General features: G+C 39.3%; 2 protein-coding genes and 1 long non-coding RNA gene across 10 annotated transcripts; 1 reads left to right on the top strand and 2 right to left on the bottom strand.

Annotated features, from left to right (window-relative positions):
• The first annotated feature begins 309 nt into the window (after positions 1 to 309).
• Positions 310 to 10,793, top strand: LOC139108055 (uncharacterized). Its single transcript, XR_011546608.1, has 5 exons — positions 310 to 907; positions 1,400 to 1,700; positions 1,841 to 1,913; positions 9,970 to 10,472; positions 10,706 to 10,793. It is a non-coding gene; the product is annotated as an uncharacterized lncRNA (long non-coding RNA).
• On the bottom strand, positions 10,654 to 15,120 carry LOC139107993 (lipid storage droplets surface-binding protein 2-like). 7 transcript variants are annotated; one of them, XM_070665986.1, is made up of 4 exons: positions 14,469 to 14,597; positions 13,613 to 13,993; positions 13,216 to 13,501; positions 10,654 to 13,081 (listed from the first exon to the last, which is right to left on the bottom strand). In XM_070665986.1, exons 2-4 carry the CDS (start codon positions 13,916 to 13,918, stop codon positions 12,840 to 12,842), a joined length of 834 nt encoding a protein of 277 aa, XP_070522087.1. In that variant the 5' UTR covers positions 13,919 to 13,993; positions 14,469 to 14,597; the 3' UTR covers positions 10,654 to 12,839. The 7 variants fall into 7 exon arrangements, with proteins under 7 accessions (XP_070522087.1, XP_070522050.1, XP_070522078.1 ...); XM_070665949.1 differs by lacking the exon at positions 14,469 to 14,597 and adding an exon at positions 14,603 to 15,120 and having other exon boundaries at positions 10,655 to 13,081; XM_070665977.1 differs by lacking the exon at positions 14,469 to 14,597 and adding an exon at positions 14,687 to 15,120 and having other exon boundaries at positions 10,655 to 13,081.
• Positions 15,121 to 15,441: 321 nt separating this feature from the next.
• LOC139107981 (lipid storage droplets surface-binding protein 2-like) lies at positions 15,442 to 19,163 on the bottom strand. Of its 2 annotated transcripts, none has more exons than XM_070665921.1 (4): positions 19,008 to 19,163; positions 17,040 to 17,374; positions 16,510 to 16,759; positions 15,442 to 16,422 (listed from the first exon to the last, which is right to left on the bottom strand). In XM_070665921.1, exons 2-4 carry the CDS (start codon positions 17,367 to 17,369, stop codon positions 16,160 to 16,162), a joined length of 843 nt encoding a protein of 280 aa, XP_070522022.1. In that variant the 5' UTR covers positions 17,370 to 17,374; positions 19,008 to 19,163; the 3' UTR covers positions 15,442 to 16,159. The 2 variants fall into 2 exon arrangements, with proteins under 2 accessions (XP_070522022.1, XP_070522013.1); XM_070665912.1 differs by lacking the exon at positions 19,008 to 19,163 and adding an exon at positions 18,160 to 18,197.
• Between the last annotated feature and the right edge of the window lie 928 nt (positions 19,164 to 20,091).

The raw sequence follows: 20,091 nt of genomic DNA, 5'->3' as shown, positions 1-20,091 counted from the left end.
GAGTCTGTTTCCGCGATAAAATCGATTTAATCAACCGAATACCACAATGAAGGCATTAGTTTTTTAATTAGTTTTATTTAATTAATATTCCACACAAGATTTGGCGAAGAATTTTTAAACGAATAACTCACTGACAATGTTCGAATACGAGCAGGTGCAAGCAGCGCAGTGCAAGCGGAACAAAGCTACTGCGCAACGCGATAGCGCTTGCGCGACGGCCCGCCGCATTACGTGCACAGGCTGCAGATCCAGCTCCGTTTCAGTCCCCCGCTGGCGGGTAACCGAGTAACTTCGTAGTAGGACGTGTCGTATTCAAGATGGCCGCGGTCGTCGACAATGTCAGAGTGCTTGCAGTCGATCGACGCGCCATGCGCGACGGCCCACCGCACTACGTGTCGTGTACAGGCTGCAGATCCAGCTTCGTGTCAGTCCTCCGCCGACTAATGACCGAGTAACCTCGTAGTAAGACGTGTCGTGTTTAAGGTGAACCGCAGTCGTCGAAAATATCAGAGTTCTTGCAGATGATCGACGCGCCATGCGCGACGGCCCACCGCACTACGTGTCGTGTACAGGCTGCAGATCCAGCTTCGTGTCAGTCCTCCGCCGACTAATGACCGAGTAACCTCGTAGTAAGACGTGTCGTATTTAAGGTGAACCGCAGTCGTCGAAAATATCAGAGTGCTTGCAGATGATCGACGCGCCATGCACGGCGCACGGTCGTCCCACTTCAGTGATCAGTCCGCCTCCGGATTCTAGTCTAATAAAATCGAAGCAAGAGAGATGGCGATCAAGTAACAGGTTATATCGAAATTGAACGAACGACGACGCAACCGTCATGGCAAACCACATCCTCATATCCACGATCTGCTTCCGGAGAGCACCTGTGACCAACGTTCTTCCTCATAAAGTAAGTCATTTCTCCATTTACGCGTCAACTTTCTTACTTCTCTGTGCCGTTCGCGTAACCGCGGAGCGATTTCTTTAGCGATAGCTTTAGATCTGTGTCAATCAAGCTTCGAACAAGCTGATCGATGATTAACTTGTATGTTTCTAACGGTGTCTGTCCCGATCGAGGAATGTAACGTGTTAATATTGCGTAGCGGGCAAGTGTAGTGTTGAGGTCAGCGGGACGGGTGGGGAATCGGCGCGCGGCCCCGAGCACTGTGTACGTGACTCACACACGCGATGCCAAGCCTCGTACAATTTATGTTATTCTGACCTACGCAACTTCTGTGGCGTACAACACTCGCGCGCGCTGTTTAGCTCATAGCGTCGCACACTATAACAGACTATATAACCGGCGTCGGAGCGGATCTCTATACGCGTCGTGATATAATTAAGTACATTTCTATTCATACTTGTTAATACATACTAAAATTTCTTTTTTGTTCTGTTTCAGAAGAGCAGTTGGAGTATTCTCGTCGCCGTAAATTATTGAACAAACTGCATACAGTTTGTCGGTCGTTTTTTCGGGAGTGCGCTTAGTCTTCGGGCGAGATTTGTTTCGTTAACCTTAAAAACGCAAGTGCCGCTTAATATCGCGCGTCATAATTTCAGTGAGTGTTTTTAATAAATTTTCGCGAAGTAAATTCACCCGGTCGCGGTTTCGCGAGTGTCATATACGCGGAAGGATTACGTCCCATTCTGAGAGGAGGAGCAGGCTCAGGATGGGCATCATACTTCGTCGGGTCAACGTTCTGGTAAGGATAATTTTTTATTGCGTAACTAAATTTAAATGTAGAAAAATTTAAAGATTTTATTCAAAAATTAAATAATTGTTTTATTAAATATCTAATTAAAAAACAAGTTAATAATCTAAATTTTATATTTTATGTTACAGGGTCATCACATTCTATTCTGAGAGGAGGAGGAGGCTCAGGACGAGCGTCATGCTTCGACGAGACAACATTTCGGTGAGTAAATTTTTTATTTGCTTATAATAAATTGAGTTTTTTGTTATTTACGTGACAACGTTTTTTTTTTTTTTATTTGAATATTGTGGAATATTATACAAATTGTAAAATATAACAAAAATTATTACTTTAATTTTATAAATTGTTGCTCATGAATCCTATCGTTTTAAAGACTTTCAAAATAATAAATGTAAGAAAAGCGTAAGTAAAACGTCAAACAAACTACTTATATAAAACTTTAAATTAAAATTAACTGCGTACGTTTAATTAAAAAAGAATTGCAATTATTTTCGTGCATAAAAACGGTAGCAGCCTGAAAATTCGGTTGACTTAACGTTACAAATTTAATACTGTATTCCAAATCTAATTTTTAACAATGAAAATTATCTCACCTTTAATTTTCCGCGCGCGTACAATTTCTAATTTCGCGAAAATATTGGAGAAGAGCCATTGGGTCATTAAGTAAGTACCAATCGTGCCAAGTGATTGGACGCCTGGGAAAAATAGAAAACGACGAGATTCGCTCTGTTCCTTATCGATCGGCCAGGTATACCGGCTAATGGCGAGAAAGTGGAAATTGTCGAATCCCTTTGCCACCTTTTCCGGTACTTCGGACTTAATTTCGTAATGCAGACTGGTGCGCGAAGCACCAGCGGTATATAAGAATCAAGAACGGTAGGAAAACAGCGGGGGGATGAAATAACGCGGTAACTAGACGCCGCGCCGCGAGAATATTTCGTTGGATCGTTGTTCCTCGCCGTACGCACTTCGGTTTGCTACGCGCCTAACGACCGTGCGTCAAAGAGCCTCCACCGCGAAGTACGTTGCGAACGAAATAGACGGGGAAGTATAACATCGTACCTCGCACGAAACTTGGCTCTCGACAATCAGAGAAAACGTTCGCTCGACGCAATCGTGACATTGCGCGTAAAATCAAATTTATACGCTTCCCTCGTGATGGATCGTCCTAAGACCGATAATTCGCTTAAATCTCTCGCGAAGCCACTGCGGCCCGATGGGAAAGGGTAATTTCGTGAGAATTGAAAATTTATCGTTCCCCCTTTTTTTACGTCAAGTACCGTCGGACGTTGTTCAGTCAAATCGCAACGAGAGCTTACCTCCCGGCAATAACAGTTTTGCATCGGCGGGATTATAAGAGCATCCGGAAGCCAGCGGTATCTAATCCGATGTAGAGATGCTGGCGCGTGCAATCAGCCGCGCTGTCTTAAATAATGTAGCCAGATGCGTATTTCCTCCGGTAACGTGATTAAGAAGTTTACGCGCCATTCTTGCGGGGACTTCTGGTCCCGCTGTAACATTACTTTTTAACTTTTCCCCGCGTAATTGCTCTCTCGCGCCGCGGATGAAATTTTAATGCCGCCCGCTGGATCCCGAGATTGGAAGTGACGGGCGAGAATGCGGTGCGCGTACTTGAGTTTTGCGTCGATAAATAAAGCTGGCGTTCGCGTAAATAAAATTACAGTCCGTTATTGCGACTCGCCGAGCCAAGTCGAGTACGGCGATGTCGCGACTGTATTCGCGTACATAACGCGGACCTGTTGTAATTGTATTTTTTTTTTTTTTTTTATTTTTTTTAAAAAGCTCACTTTTCGCGCAATTTTCTAAAGCAATTTTCTAATAACAAGAAAGATCGAAAGTATATAAAACAAGTCCGGATAAAATCTCGCTCGGTATTAAAAGGGTAGAAAATCTAGGCGCACGACGCCGAAACCGTAAGCTTTTGATGTCCGTCGAAGTTATCACCGGTTTTCCCCGTTGTAGTTCAAGTTTGGTGGCCGGGAGGGTAAACGACGAATGCCGTCACGGGTGGCTTTAGTTTCCCAGGCTTACGGGTTGCCTTTCATTCCTCCTCGTACGTCGTCGGTCGGTCGGTGCCGCGCGATGTCGAGCAAATGCCGGACATAGTCCCGTTGTTCCAGCGGGGCGCTTTCGGCGATGTTATTTTTCACATGGTACCGGGGAAAAAAGTTTGATCGTTCCGACCGGCCAAATAAATTGTCTGCGGAAATGCTCGCGGCCATCGTCCGAACTTCTTCTACCGCCGGCAGCTTCCACCCATCGTCCCTTCCGGGTTTTTTTTTCCTCCCCCCTCCCGCTCTTCCCTCCCTTCACCGAAAAGCGCCGCGGTCACGGGAACAAATTAATACAGGCGTCACTTCTAACAGACTCGGATGCCCGTTAAAGGTTTCCGATAACGACGATGACGCGATACCGCGTCCATGGAAACGCTTCCGAATGGCAGTGGCGGCAAGAAAGTTTCTCCTTCCTCGATCTTCGCCGTTGCGACTTTGCGCGAGTCGTCGATCGTGAGTTTTTACGCGCGGAAGTTCGCGCCCCCGACTAAGTGATAGCAGCCCTAATAACGTTTTTAACGTCGCCCGAAGTTGCGAAGTTAAGCGCGGAGAGCATCGCGCCGGCCCCTCCCCCGCTGAATGCAACATCCCCGGTAACTATTAATCCCATAATGTCGGAATTTTATTTCCTTAGATACAGAGAGCCAAGTTGTAAATCAATTCCCGTCTGTTAAGGGGATTAAGGGATGAGTTGCTAGATACGAATAGAGTTCTAAAACTTTTTGACGTCCGCTCAGTTTTCTCGGCCGGGCACTTTTTGCATGCCTGATACGAAGTTAAACGTAATTACGAAGTTTAAAGAGAGGAGGCAAATTCTAAGTAAACAGAAGACAACATTCCAAATAAAACGTCGGGAGTAAGATAGAGAGTAGAAAGAGAGAGCCAACGAGGCGATCTTAAAACCCCGACGGTTGCCGCGAATATTTACAATTTTTGCGCCTCGCAAACACGTTGCGTCGCGCATTAATCGCGAAATGAAACGGGCGGAAAGCGTCGACGTGACCATAAGCCCAAGTCCATGGAAAAAAATGTAAAATTCTGTCGACGTGGCGAATGTCACGGCACAGAGTATCGCCGCCGACGTCGACGTTGCGCACACGTGGAAACGGGCCACGACGAATATTTGAATAAATAAATATTAAATAGCGCAGGGGGGGGACGTGGGAGAGCGAAGGGCGCATACGGGGGGTTGAGAGACGTCTATCGATCCTCACAATTTGTCGCGGTAAAAGTACGCGTAGCATCGTCGGGGACGCAGAAATGAGATATAAAAAGCGGGAAGTACTCTGGCGCGAGGAGGAAAAGTGCTTACGCCGAAATTGTACGCGGACGCGTATTTAATCGCCGCCGCGAATAAAAAAAGAAAAATCAAATTAAACCCGCTTCGGCATCGGCGATGTATAATTAATGTATAATTAATTAACGGCACCTGTGTGCCGCGTATTTCTTACAAACTGCATTCCGCGACGAGACAGATAGCAGTAAATCGAGGGCTTAATCACCGGCGCATTCAATACGGATCTAACGGGCGGCTTCCTTTATTTTTGTTATCGTGTAACGTTAACGATGTTTGTCTCCTGGCGGATTCCGCGACGCGCCTCGTATTCCTTTCGAATTCAAATTAGAACAGCTGCTATTTCACTTCCAGTGCATTAACTGCGCGCTGTTCGGAGGCGGGCTGACGGCGACGCTTTTATGCTGGACATTTTGCATGATTTTACGTGTCGGCGGATTCTCCACGTAATAACCGCGAGCCCGTGCAAATTTTAATTACACATTCACAGCGAGATTAAACTACCACCCCCTCCTCCCCCCTTTCCCTTGAAAAAACTCGTTGAGGAAGTGAGCGAATCTCGCAGAGGGATGGATTCTTACCTCGGTTTAGCGATCTTGTATCAGATTGCACGTGAAATATTTGCAAGCTAACTCATTCTCGTTTAATTATACTTGTCGCCGTTCAAACGTTTGTAAATTTATACCGCGTCGAATCACTTTCTGACCGTTCGACGGAATCGAAAAATATTGCGATTTATATTAATCGCTGGTAATTAACGCAACGGAACAAAAGAAACGTAATTACATTGACGACTAACGTAGGTGCTCTATATGTAACGTTCAACAGACGTGGGTAAATTAGATTGTTTCGTGCCAAAACGAAACCGAAAGATGTTCCGGCAAAATGATTCATAACTTCGCGATTCGAAAGCACGACCAACGTTAACACGTGTAACCCGCGGTCCTCTTTCTTCGGCGTTATCGAATTCACATTACTGCGTTTGGGAAAAACGCGCCAGGGGTACTGGCGGATCTGCGGTAAAAGCACGATAGGATATCGATTCTAAACTCCGTGAGTGACTTGGCCGTTGCATTCGGTATTGATCACGCGGGAATAAACATAGTATGCGCGTCGGTACTGGAAAAATAGCATATTCATAAGTATGGCACTACACAACTGGCGTCTTTGAGCGTGTGGAGAGATGGAAAAATATGCCGGGCAGAATGTAGAGTATAATTGCCGACAATAACTTTGTCGTGCGATATATTACAATTTTACAATATGGAAATGTCATATGGAAATATTCACGTAAAACGTAAATCAATGCCGTAGAAAATTAAAAAAAAAAGAAAAAAAAAGGTGTTCTATAACATTTTCAAAGTAAAAAAAAGTATCTAAAAAATATTCCATTTTCTTCTGGTCGCGTAAAGGGGCTTTTAAATTATTAACGCAGAACCGACGTGCTCGATTAAAATGTTTGACTGAAATTTCCGAATAAAACGGACCGATTAAAGCGGCGAAGCGCCAGGGAGTTGAAACTCGTAATCGCGCGAAGAAGTATTTCGCGCGTGTTGCCGCGGATCGTCGATGTACGTTAAAGATATATGTGTAGGCGTTGTTACTTCCTCGGCGTTGGCAGGCTTTGCGGTTCATTAAAAGTTTCGGCGATGCGAAAAATTCTCATCTATTAAAATTTCACTGGCAGTGCCGAGCGGGTCGGCAACCAAAGGGACAGTTAGAGCCCAACAATCCCATCCTCGGCGCGCAACGTCGTTTATCGTCGCCTGGCTTTTTCTTCAAATGCGACTATTTACCGCGAGCTTCGCGGTTTCGCGCTACGCGCCGGTACCAATTTCTCCGTCCAACCGTTGGACCCTGTCCAAGAACTCTGCCCGGGGCTTTTTGAGCGGTCCTCGGTCGCGTCGTGGCGCAAAAAAGAGACCGTTAGAGTAAGAGCTCGATGAAATACCCGCGTTACGTGCTTACGGTAAGGTCAACGGTTCGGATAAAGGACGCCACAGGTTGGAAATTGCAAAAAAAAAGAAAAGAAAAAAAACAGAAAAGAAAACTTTTTTTATTTTATCGCGCGGCACGTGCGATAAATGATACCGTTGCGAACGTCAGCGTAGTCGAGGCAATGACGAAAGAATTGCATTGGCAAATCGAAAAGAGCCCAGAGATTAACTGTCTCAATCTCTATTTTGTCAGACAAAGTTAGACGACTGCTGATCGCGCGAGAAAAAAGTCGCTCACTCTTTCATCCGAATAACGTTAGAATTTTCAAAATTGATACGCCCGACGCAAATATACGCGGCGCGCAGGCCGCGCTCTACGAAATATCTCCCGTGCGAAAAATCAATTTCAATTCGCTTAAGAAGATCCATCAACGTGCTGTTTATCCGGCGCGCATCCGTATATCGGGGTATAAATAGTTATGTAGGTACGCAGCATAGTATATCTGCGATGCACGCGTCGTATACATAGCGGGCGATACGACTCCGACTACCGGGGGGTTGTACGGTGGAAGAAGGCATCGACCTGCGGCTTTTATGAAGATAACATCTCTGCTTATGAAGCATAGCTTATCTACCGGCTCGCCATAGATCTTTCAGCGGGTACGGAAACCCTCCTTGCCGCCTGTATAACCAGCCACCAGTCGGGCCAGAGAGCCACCACCTTCCATAATCCATTATAGTTTCTAAAACGACCCGCAACCACCGAGAACGCGCGTTACCCCGGCAAGAAGCTGTTTACGAGGCCGCGACGCGACCGACGAAAATTCGCGAACACGTGCGCTCTCGCGGCTCACGAATATCTCTGTCCGGGATGCGCCCATGATTTACTCGCGCGCGAAAACCGCCGCTTGTTCTCGATGTTTTTCGGCATTGATACCGTTTCCTGCGTCGCGGACACCGAGCGACGAATAATCGGATCGTTTTGCGCCCTCTCCGCTTTTGCGACATCGTGCTTTAGAGCGAGATAGTTGAAACAAGTTAAATTAATTTTTTATTTTTATTTCACAACGTAAATCTATAATTTATAAACGCCCAGATGGCTGTCAGTCTGCTGATAATATTGTTACGATTTAATTCCGCCACCGGTGAAAAGAATAAATTACGTTATATAATATTTATAAGCAGTACGCGAAAGAATTCTTATCGCATTGCTCATACATTGAAAATGCTTTAAAAGTTTCGTAGAATTGTTTGATGTTTTGTGGATATTGATCCCCGAGGAGGGATTAAAAAAGAAATTCTTAGCAGTAACACACTTTGAAATTTCTGTAAAGTATCGATGGTGCTAAAGTTTCGACACACCTTGAAAGTCTTCAAACTTTATGGAGGTCTAAGAATTTATGGCTACATGAACGCAGTAGCGCGCATTCAAAAGATCTCGCGTGAACAAAAGGGCTTCGAAATCAATAATTTTGAAACTATCGGAAGTATCGAAAGGCAAAAGGGCAATTTCAGGAAAAAGGTCTTGAAACAGTTTCTACAATTGTTACTTTATGAAATTCAATGGATTATTTATACCGAGGTTAATATTTCAATATATTAAAATATATATTTTTCGACGTAAAAAAAGAATCTTTTTAGAATTTTATTTCAATTTTAATTGCATTCGATATTCAATCGCTTCATTAACTGAAATCGAAGAAAGTAGAAGAATTTTTTTTTTAATTCCGTAATAAATTTGTATTTGAAGGCAATTCAGTAATTTTTCAAACGGCAAATTATAGCGCGAAAAATTTGAGAGCCTCTGCTTTATGATTCAAGACCCTATTTCCAATTTCTCGAAGTAACCTTCGCATACATTACAACTCGGTGCGCAACGCGTAAGCATCGCGGGCTTCAACATTAAATGGTCATTTCTTTCTCTTTTCACCGCGCTACACCCATCAAACCGCATTCCTCGTGAAAGTTGCGAGGCGCGCATCGCATGCATTCAAGCAGTAGTAGTAGCGTCAGGATTATCTGCGAGCACGTTAATGAAAAGACGTCCGTCCGTTCGCAATTGCATGCGCCGTGATGAGGCCGGCGGGAAGGATGACGTTTTAAGAGGCATAGAGAAACGCGCGTTGACTTCCGATGATTAATGTGACGTTATATTGTCCGTTACATGTGCCTAAATCACGGACACGGCAGTACCGCGTTTTACACGACGTAATAAAGAATAAACTTAAATGAGTGTGTGACGACCGGGCAGATGCATCCGGCATAAATATCTGTCAGATGTACTTTATGTGAGCGTTATCTCTTGGATAAACGTGCTGTTTGCGAGAGGAATAGGAAATACTTATATTTCTTGGCGAGCTCGACGAGTAAAAGCCATTGAATTCGCGGATATTTTGTTTTTGCAGTCGGTTATCTATCTAGCGCATAATCAACATTCGCTTAGCGAAGGCAGCTTGATTGTTGCAACACTTAGAAGCGAGGGTTTTCTTGAAAGTCCGTTGTTATATATCACGGAGCTGGACAGGCGAAAAATAAAGAGAAAACTCGAGGCTACATTAATTCCGATCAAAAATAAGACAGACTTATGTAATTAAGAAAAATCGTTTTAGCTTTCATTGTTTTTCTTTCCGCCGAGATACAAAGAGAAAGGTCTTTTATTTCGTAAAAAAAAGGAAAAAAAAAGAAATGCTACCGATAGCTCCGCGCTAATCTCGACTCGATCAAAGGACGCGTTTCACGTCAAGTGATGACGTGATATAAAAATTTTAATTGAAATATTACAAAGCGCGCGCGTTTCGCGTAAATGTTCGAAATAATATGCAGAATAATATTTGACGAAATATTCGGCCTGTAAATTTTTCTTTTTACGCGTAAAGGGTAGTTATGTAAACAAAACATCGCGCCGTACTTGAGGACATTCTTTAATCCGAGTTCTTTTTATCTGTTTATAGAAGAATCCGAAGAAGCCTACGTATTCTCGGCGTTGATTTAGTGACGAATCGAACCGTGGGCAAGTTTGTGATGTAATTTTTTTTTTTTTAACGGGAGTGACGCATAATGCCGCGCGAAAAATTTTAATATGTAACTGGCCCACGCGCGAGTATAACTTATTAGTATTTTTCGTTTAGTCTTTTGGGAGTCGTTCTAAGCGAGTTAAACATACTCCGGATACGTTCGGAGGAAACGTCACTCGTGCAATTCGGCACCGTCCTCTTCTTCTGATGTCACACATTAGAAGAAAAAGACACTGCCGAGTTGCACGAATAGCGTCTTCTCGAACGCACCCGGTGTGTGTTGGACTCGCTCGGAGCTTCTTCTGATTGTGAGAGATAAAACTAACAATACTATTATCCGCGTTCTCGCAAGTGTCTCATGTGTGGAAAGATGACATCCCCATTCTGAGAGGAGGAGGAGGCTCAGGACGGGCAACATGCTTCGGTGGAGCAACGTTTCGGTAAGGATCATTTTTTTGTTTGTTCAAAATAAATTAAGTTTTTTTGTTATTTATTGAGAACGTTTTATTGTTTCAATAACGATGAAATATAATAGACAATTTAATGATCGACGAGAAAAAAGAAATTTCAAGTTAAAAAAAAAAAATTTTAATTAGTAATAAAAATTATTTTTTATTCGGTAAAAATTGTCTGACCGTCTCTACAATTGATATTTCATATTTCTATGTTACAGTATCATCGTAGCTGTAAAACTCCACCGCTGCGCATCGAACCGGTGAGTCGATAATAATTTTTCATTATGCTATGAAGATGGCAAGAGTTTTGCCGTCGTATCAATGGTAACTACGCGCGCGCTTATCTTTTCTCGTTACGAGTTTATCGAGCGTTCCGCGTACACAATACCGACGCAACTCTTCATCCCCGTTTTCCGCGGATTGCTAGGCAGGACGTGATAAATGTTTTGATACTGACGTCAGAAAAATATACTCCCCCGACGCCCAGCGAGCTCCTTATCTCGCGACTTGAGACTGACTGTCTGAGAAATGGCTTGTTTAAAAAAAAAACACGGGTGGGAAAAAAAATGCAAATTTTTGCATTTACTGTTTACATCCGCTTCGTTTTAACAATCTCAACGTTGACCGTGCGATGAACGTCGGTGTATAAAAATTACGCGATAAGCGGGAATATAGGGCAAACGGATGTCTTTTAGTAGACGACACAGCGTCTTTTATACATATTTATATTTTTTATTATTTATACAAACGTGTTAGTAAGTACGGAGAATGAAAATTACAGATTTCGTGTACAATTAACGGTGAATATAATATAATATATAATTTTCTCGTTTCATAAGTCGCTTGTCGTTTCGCTGTGGGTAAAGTGCAAAAGTTTGTAAAGTTTTACGACGACCTTTTGCATTATCATAGTTATTTTTGCACTTGTCTTTTATTAATCTAAATATAATCTCTTCTGTTTTATTTTATTATTAAATATTATTATGTAAAACCGAGTCGTGCGAAGTAAAACTTCACAAGCCCTTGCACTTTAATTACATAAAATAATCTCGCTCTTTAACATATCTCGTCATGTATATCGTTTTGTTATATAATATTTTCTACTATTACCGAACGTGTAAAATCTTAAACTTATGCTTAATTTATTCGCATTTATCTTTTTTCCCGTTAGAATGAAATGATGCGATTTGTAAAATGAGAATACATTAGAGTCATTCTTTTCATCACAGTCGTTACAGTTAAATTCTTGACTTTCAACATTCCTTTAACACTCGTAATTATTTCTAAGCACGTATTCTATTACATTTTTATTACATTAAAACTTAATCGGGTTAAGTACACTAAATCGTCATTATTTATTCGCGCGGGATCGGTCTTGTCGAAAATAAAACATCACATTTTAAATAACGCGTAAAAAAAAATTAAAAAAAAAAGAAAGGACACACCTTATATACAAATCTAAATTATTAAAAAACTAAAAAGAAGCGTTAGAAACAGGACATCGTTAAGCGTTTATGCCATGTGTGAATACCGCGCTTTTCTAGTACAAACGCCTGTCACGCGTGATAACAGGGTACGAAAAGCTATCTAGGAAAATATGAGCAAATCGCTTTCGAAAAATATCGTGCTACATTCTTAAAATAAGAACGACGATAATCGCTTTGACGATTCGTCCTCGCAAATGTACAGATGAATCCGTCCAACATTTCAAACATCGTTAACTAGATTAAAAATCTGAGTGTGTAACACATAGAGATTAAGTATAATATAGAGAACACGTGTTCGACCGATGATATATTTTCCTTTAACTTCTCACTTGCACATGACGCGATAAAGTAAATTACAAATTTGTATGTGTAACGTCGATCGAGAAAATGTTACGCATCACGATATTACAATTATTCCCTTTCTTGATATTAAACGTTTTAAACGGCACAGTTTAACTTGAAGTAATTTTTCATAAATAATTTTATAAAATACAATTCCGTTTAGAAAGATATTTTCTTTTGGAAAAAATAATATGTTGAAAAAATAATCAAATTACTTTTCGTAACGAACGGCGGTTGGTAAATTATTTAAATGCTCGGAAATGTGCAAATGCGAAGTAGGTATCATGAGAAACGCAGGTCATATATCATGGCTGAGGGCACGGCTTCTTTTTAATCCATTTTCGGCCGTGAAATTATTCCGCGAACGGTCACACGTTTCACGACGTTCGCATTAAGTAATAGTCGCAGTTTGCAAGTAAAATATACTACGTCGGCCATAATTTTTGTGTAAAAGTGATAAAAATAGTCTGGCTTCTCGAGTTCTATCACATATATGCGCGATTAACGGACTAGAGTCGTGTCTCTAAGACGAAAAGAGGTAGTCGCTGAATAATTTAAAAATAAAACTCACTACCGACTCCAAGAACTTGATTGCCTGAATAACTACGAGCGCGTGTAATACCAAAATAAGTATTTCTATCTTATACATATGCTGTAGCCTCTCCATTAGTGCGTAATAAATGCGCCTGTATGCTCGAGTACTGAATTCGCTCAGTCTTTCCATTGTATGATGCAGCTTAACGTGCTCGCTGCATAAATACCGCTCTGTAACGATAATGAAAATTAATTTAATTAATCCTTTTTTAAAAAAAATTTACGTTTTAATCGATCGACTAGGCGTGATAATTTTACATTTATTAATTAATCTGTCCGTGGCGTAATCTAGGCGCATACGTTACCTGTATCAGCGTGAGTTTCCTCTTCCGGCGGAGGTAGATACTTGTCCAGCATAATTTCAGCAAAATCGGTAGTATTATCAACAGTCTTTAATATATTGATGCCGGTCTCGGTTGACATGACTTTGTCGGCTTGTTGCCAGCTGTAGATACGTAAATAGTGAACCTTGTAATACGTCAGTAAAGTCATAACCCTGACTCTCTGCTTCGTTTCTTGTTTTAAATCGGTAAAGGTTTTAACCGCAGGACGGAGACGTTCAGATACGATGGACTTGGTGCGATTTAATATCTAAAAAAATGAAAACGACCAGCAGACGTTAATGTAGATCTGAATAATATCGTTCCAGCGAAGTTAAATAATTAGAAATTCACGTAATTAATATGTGCGTGCACACGTTACCTGCTTCGGTTCCTCTTTAATTATCGGCAGATTTACTTCGACGAAATCGATCCCTTGACACAACGTTTTATCTAGCGTATAAATTGGCTTCTCCATAAGTCGTGCAACTGGCAGGGACTTCTCTATCATTGTGTTCACCATACTCTCGACAGTGTCGAAGGCCCAATTAACAAACATATTCGTCCCCTTTACACGTTCGTATACTTCGGTAGATTTATCCCACAAGTAGTTCACGCTGGGTATCTTACGGGCACGATCGACTGCTTGAATTCGGTAAAACTGCTCCGAGAGTTCTGTGGTCTCCATGGCTACGGTGCAATCTCCTTCTCATGGATAAAATATATGAATGAAATAACCTTTTGGTCTTTATAACCGCACGATCTGCAGAAAAGATATTAAGATTAGATGTGACAAAAATAAAAATCCATGTTCAGAAATAATTTTAATGGGCTCAGGGGGGTTAGGCTAATTGATTGCGAATTAAATTAAATTCTTTTTAACAAGCTTTACTCCACGTAATATGCTAAGAGAAAAAAAACACACACACATTATTATGAGCTTTTAAAAGTCTAAGTTATTCACATAAATTATTTACGCAGGATGCAAACAAACGAAAAGATAAGTAGTTTACGAACGTAAAAGTAAATTGTCTCTTACTCCAACACTCAGTACTTAGTGAAATTTCTCACCATTGCATCATGAGTGTCATTATTACACTGAGCACACCGTGACTCGACAATAAATATTCAAACATCATTAGCACGTACCGCTCGATACACGAACTGTAGTTGAAGGATGGAATGCGTCTGCAAGGAGAGAAAAAAAAAAGGAAATAGTACACTCAAACCGCTTGAACCTTTCGGGCGAGAGTTAATAAGCAATCGAAGCACAAAGCATCGGTGCACGAGGCATACTGCGTCTCATTGTTCCGCGACCCCCGATCGATGTAAACGTGCGAGGGAGTATAGTTATACGTAGAAATGTACGTACGCGTCTCAAGATCAATGCCACGACCGTGAATTGACAGGTGGCCCGCTGATGTAACACGATCGAAACGAAACCGTTAACACTCACACGATGCGATCGTCGCGACTAGACGCCAACAGCTTCCCTTCGTCCAACTGCCCTATGTGGCTTTGTGTTCCTCCCTCCTTCCTCCAACTCGTTCGTTTTTCCTTTTTTTCTCTTTTTTCTCTCTTCTTTCGCAGCCCCTCTCTCTTTAAGCGTCCGAGCTGCTGTACCTTGATCCCTGACTCATTTCGCTACAAAATTTGTTTACTCCAGCGAGCGATTGCAATTTTTTATATATTCTTATGTAGTAGTAAAGTTGCTCCGTTCGGTGCCATTTTTTATCGTCCGGTATGTGGACTATTGTCAGATGATGCCACAAGGTTACACTGCTACTGTCAAATTCTCGATAGTGGGCTACACTTTGAAGCCATCGTGCGTCGGTAACATAAAGATTGTTGCAGCCTATAAGTATTGATCGAAATAAATTTAACGTATGAAATTTTTCGTTATAAATATTTTTAAGTTTTATCAAAATTAGTATTTTATCAAATTTTTGTTAATAGAAAATATTATTTTAATTTAATCTGTCTTGAATAATTTTTATTTAAGAATATAAAATATTTTAGTCTTGTACATATCTTTTTTTTTTTTTTGGAAGTTTTATGAAAAATAAGAAAATGTTATAAAAAATTGCAGTTGTCTCAAAAAAGTAATCGTATTTCATTATAATCTATTTCCGAAATCTGCTTCTAAGTAATTGAAGTTTAAGCTTTTTTTTTTCCTTTTAAATCAAGATGATAAATCATGTAAAAGATATATTTCTTTTAAAAAATATATATTTTAGAATGCATGTACATAATATTCGTATAAAATGCATATTTATATTTATTGCTCACATTTGCAATTGATCAATACGGTATTCTTTGTAAACTTAAAAAGACATTTATATTATGCACATTTTTACGTATCGACCAACGTGAATTTAATATTCATGATGCATTCGGTGGAGAGTTTTTAGTTTTCTTCGCGTGACTATAAAAACTAAAAAAATTTTGCAACTTTAATTGATATAAATTTGTCAAGTGTATATAAATTATTATCAAAATGGTGTAACTTGTTACTGGTTACATTACGATTTACGTGACTTACGTGTAATATAGTGTATAAATATATAGAAGAAACACATTCCAAAGATTAATAAGTAACAGATTTCGAAAGACCGCTGGATTTAGATGCATTTCTTTTCGCCTACATATTTTACGTTTGTAATCGAATGCTCTTGTTAAAAAATATCATTAAAAAAGTCTTTTCAAAAATATATATACAACATATTCAACTTTGATATAAATAACGAGACAAATATAAAACTACGTAACGCTTTAATCTTCGTATTTTTTTCACCATTTTCGTTTTACGTTTTTTTCTTTTTGGTATTTTTTTCTCGTAATGCGTAACGAATTAACTCATTTTATCCAGCGTTTTTAACGCATGATGTGAACGCATAGAGCGAAGTAAAGGCGTCTTGAAATTTTTAATTTATTTTTTCTCCTCGTCCTTGGTTTCTGTCGGACTGTTTGTCTTACTATCGTCATTTTCCGCTTGTTTTTGCCCAAGGTTTAAGTATTGCGTAAGATGAAGAATGGACACTACGCTGTTCATGTACGTCGCCACGTCTTCCTTTTTTACCGTTTTCAATTGCGCGGCAATCGAGTGGTAGACGCGATTAGCGGTTTTCGTTGACAGTTGACCGATTGTTTGCACCGCGTGAAGCACTTTGTTCTCGTCCGCGGAGACGGGATCTGTAATAAAGTCATTATTGTTGTTTAATTGACGCGGGTGGGTTAATCGATTAGACAAAGGTTCGTTAGATATTTCTGAGGACGTACTTGGTACGCTTTCTTCTCCTTCCACCGGCGGGAAGTAATGGTCGAGTAAACGATTGACGAGTACGCTGGTATTGTCAACGCCTTGCACAGCCAGACTACCGTATTGCGTGTTCAAGAGCTCGTTCGCTTTAGCTATACTCGTTTCCTTTAGCGTGGATGCCTGTTGCGTGGCCGATTCCTTTGCCGTATTAAGTTTCTCAATGGTTGGTTGTAAGGAACTGCTCATGACTGCTTTGGCGGCGTCATATATCTGCAAATAATAGGAAATTATTAATTTATTCTCATCGATTTTTTTTTATTTTAATATTTATTATATTATTTTAATTTAATTAAAATTTAAACGAAAGAAAAAAAATAAAAAGTTTAGTAAATTAAATTTTAAGGAAAAAGCATTTTTTCTTTCTTTTTAGCAATTAATTTTAAATTAATATTAGAAAGAGATTGAATTTTTCTGAATTTAAACGAACTCGGATTTTGCGTGGCTACTCCACTGTTTAATAATTAAAAGGGCAGGTTTCCTTTAGCGCTACCTGCTGTGGTGGTTTCTTTACAATTGGAACTTTTTGTTCGACCAAGTCCAATCCTTCGCATAGCTTCTGATCGACAGCTGAAATCGGTCTTTCGAATGACTTGACCAAGGGTGCGGCAAGCGGTACGGCCGTGGCAGTCGCCAAGTGCAGGCCTGCTTCGGCGTGATTCAATGCCCAATTTATCAGATGATGAGAATCCTTAACGTAGGAATATGTAGATCCCGTTTTCTCGATCGCCGAATGAACCACAGGAATATTTTTTACTCGATCCAATACCTCCAGATGGGGAATGCCCGTAGGATTTGGTGCTGCTTTATTTGCGTCCGCCATTTTTTCTGCGTTAAGCAAAATAAAAACTTAGATCGCTTATTTCCAATAATTATTTTTAAAAATCGATAAATGGCATATATCAAATTAAATATATTCGTCGGCTGTGCGCTTGTCCAAATTCGTAATTTAACTTTCGAGATTTGACTTATACCATTTTTCCGATGAATATTTAAACAACGTAAATAATAACGTAATAATTAAAAAAAAATGGTTTGCTTTAAATTATATTAGCAGTGGACAACGTGTGCGAACAACTAAAAATAAATTCGTGGCAACGATAAGTTATTTGTGGTATATATGTCAGTTTTATGAAACTGGTTATCGTACGATAATTGCAACGTGTATCGTTCGAAAGTAGGCGCACGTATTTCAAAGATAAAATGTGTGCGATATGGCAAGCCGGTTCGCTGCAGTAATCTTTGTACCTTCAGTAGCCGGTGAATCAATCTCGTTATCTAATTCTGTCTCAAGCCAGTCGTGTACTTTGATACTATTGTGCGTAGCTTAATGTCACGACGGCCTCCATCTTTTTTTCCTTCGTTTATTTGCATACGTGCGATTAATGAATTATAAAGACAAAAGAAAAAGACGAGTGAGAACGTAGTGCTGAATAAAATTATTGCGGCATACAGGTGCGCTGTGTGCACGTGATAACATATATTTTCAATTTGAATTCACATTTATTTATGTGCGCGTGCGAAAAACAATGCCGCAAAAAAAAGGAAATGCAAAATGTAAAATAAAGTCAAACGCTTTAGATTTTCATTACGCGAACTGATATATACTCAACTGGTCATGAGATTATGAGTGTAATACATGACTCAGCCGCTGGAACAGATAGAATTTATTTAATATCGCTGTTGCTCCGTCGTAGTAGAACGTTTAGTACCTTTAGAGATATCTTCTTTATATTTCATTTCGAAAATATATAGATTTATTAAAAAAAAAATTTTATATTTTTAATTTTAAAATTAATTGTTCGAAATAATTATTCAAAATTATTTTCAATGCGGTGGAATGTAATAATTATCGCGTAGTTTCTTTCTAATACGTTATGATGATTAAAGTACTGGTCTGTACAAGGACGATTCACAACACAAACTTTTCCGTTGTCTCAGAAGGTTATTGATGTTTCTTATGAAGTATTGATCTTGGCTAGGTCATGTCACAACGTACCATTTGCTGAAGGTATAAAAGTATATATTACATTCCACAGGTACGAATAAACACGGTGTTATAGTAAACTCTTACTCCAAGTAGAAATTCTCACGTGTAATGTACATGCGACTTCGCACATTTGTTATAATTATTTTAAATATAAGAAATCAATTATCACAGAAATTAATACAGTTATAATTGTTGCCATTGATTAAATTAATTAATACAAAATGCTAGGTTGATTCAACAGTCAAAATTCAGAGTTATACATATTTAGATATAACGCACAGTAGGTAATATTGAAATAGCAAATAACAAAATTAGGTTTTTTTTTCTTGCAATATAAATTGCTTTTTAAATATTAATTATATTGTTTCAGAAACTTATTGCACGGGTTTACTTTTTTTACATAACGTAGAATTATAAATTGAAACAAATATTTCATTGATATTAATATTTTATTTTATACTTTCTACTTACATTTTTTAATGAATTGACGAGGAGACGTTCTTGGTAGCCTTGTTGTAACTGATTTACACGAGACGCCGGTTAAGACTGTCGTTATATCTGTGTTAAAACCGGTAAACGTGAAGGGGAACGTCGACAAGTGGGAGACTGCAGCAGTACCGTCAGCTGTTCTTTAATAAAAAGCAGAAAAAAAATTAATTTACACGTGTCTTTTTTGCGAAGTGACATCAAATTTTTAATTTCAAAAAATAGGAACAGTAGAACATAAATATTTTATTATTTTAATGTTTGTAGAATTGAACTAGTATTATAAAATCACGAGAGTAATCGACAAAATTTATTCTCTTTATGCTACGTGCATTCTTTGGTATTTTATATAATTAGACTTGATTTAAACAGAGTTAAATTTTTTTCTTTTTTTTTTTTAAGTTGCATACTCTTTGTCGTTGAGTTAGTTTGTTATTTAGTTCGATGTTATTCTGCAATAGCTTGCGTTTGATGACTTACATTTGGGTTCCATGTAACGCGAGTACGTCTCTGGTTCCATTAATGCTTCTGCGCAGGAAAGAGACTTTACTCGGCACATCCGTGACGTGGCGGTCACACACTCGTCTTCTACTATAAATACACGTGGAAACCGAATGACTAGTCCACTAAGTTGACCCTATGAAGAATGATAATTCGAGAAAAGAATGATGCGGTTTAATGAATCTGATGCAACTTTTTTAAAATTAGTTCAAGAGACTTGTATTGTAATGCTCGTTTTATCTTTATTGCTTTATTGTTAATTAATTCGCTTAATTCAAGAAACTTTATCGAACGCGGCAATATGACTAAGAAATATAACGTATTATGATAAATTATTGTTAATGAAGAATAATTATAAATAATGAGTGTACATACAATTTTTATCGCGATAAATTCAACTCTTTGTTCATGTTGTTCTTAGAAACGTGACGGGTGAAAATGAAATAATTTTTTATATTATTTTTAATAAATTTCACTCGAACTTAAATTTGAATATTAATAAATAGATGTTATATTATATAAAATAATAATTTTTTTTTTTTTATTTAATCAATATGAAATAAATGCA

Source organism: Cardiocondyla obscurior, linkage group LG01, assembly GCF_019399895.1.
Source record: "Cardiocondyla obscurior isolate alpha-2009 linkage group LG01, Cobs3.1, whole genome shotgun sequence".
In the NCBI taxonomy this organism is placed as follows: Eukaryota; Metazoa; Arthropoda; class Insecta; order Hymenoptera; family Formicidae; genus Cardiocondyla; species Cardiocondyla obscurior.
Note: the sequence above shows the minus strand (reverse complement) of the source record. Positions and strands in the feature narration are given on the sequence as shown.

What these genes read in the sequence shown, in the direction of transcription:
- LOC139107993 (XM_070665949.1), bottom strand. Translation starts at nt 13,918, where the DNA reads ATGGAGACCACAGAACTCTCGGAGCAGTTTTACCGAATTCAAGCAGTC. An exon ending in TTAAAGAGGAACCGAAGCAG is followed by an intron (nt 13,502 to 13,612) that starts GTAACGTGTGCA and finishes TCATTTTTTTAG; the next exon opens with ATATTAAATCGCACCAAGTC. An exon ending in GGAAACTCACGCTGATACAG is followed by an intron (nt 13,082 to 13,215) that starts GTAACGTATGCG and finishes TTATCGTTACAG; the next exon opens with AGCGGTATTTATGCAGCGAG.
- LOC139107981 (XM_070665912.1), bottom strand. Translation starts at nt 18,187, where the DNA reads ATGTATTACACTCATAATCTCATGACCA. An exon ending in CACTCATAATCTCATGACCA is followed by an intron (nt 17,375 to 18,159) that starts GTTGAGTATATA and finishes TGCTTAACGCAG; the next exon opens with AAAAAATGGCGGACGCAAAT. An exon ending in TAAAGAAACCACCACAGCAG is followed by an intron (nt 16,760 to 17,039) that starts GTAGCGCTAAAG and finishes TATTATTTGCAG; the next exon opens with ATATATGACGCCGCCAAAGC.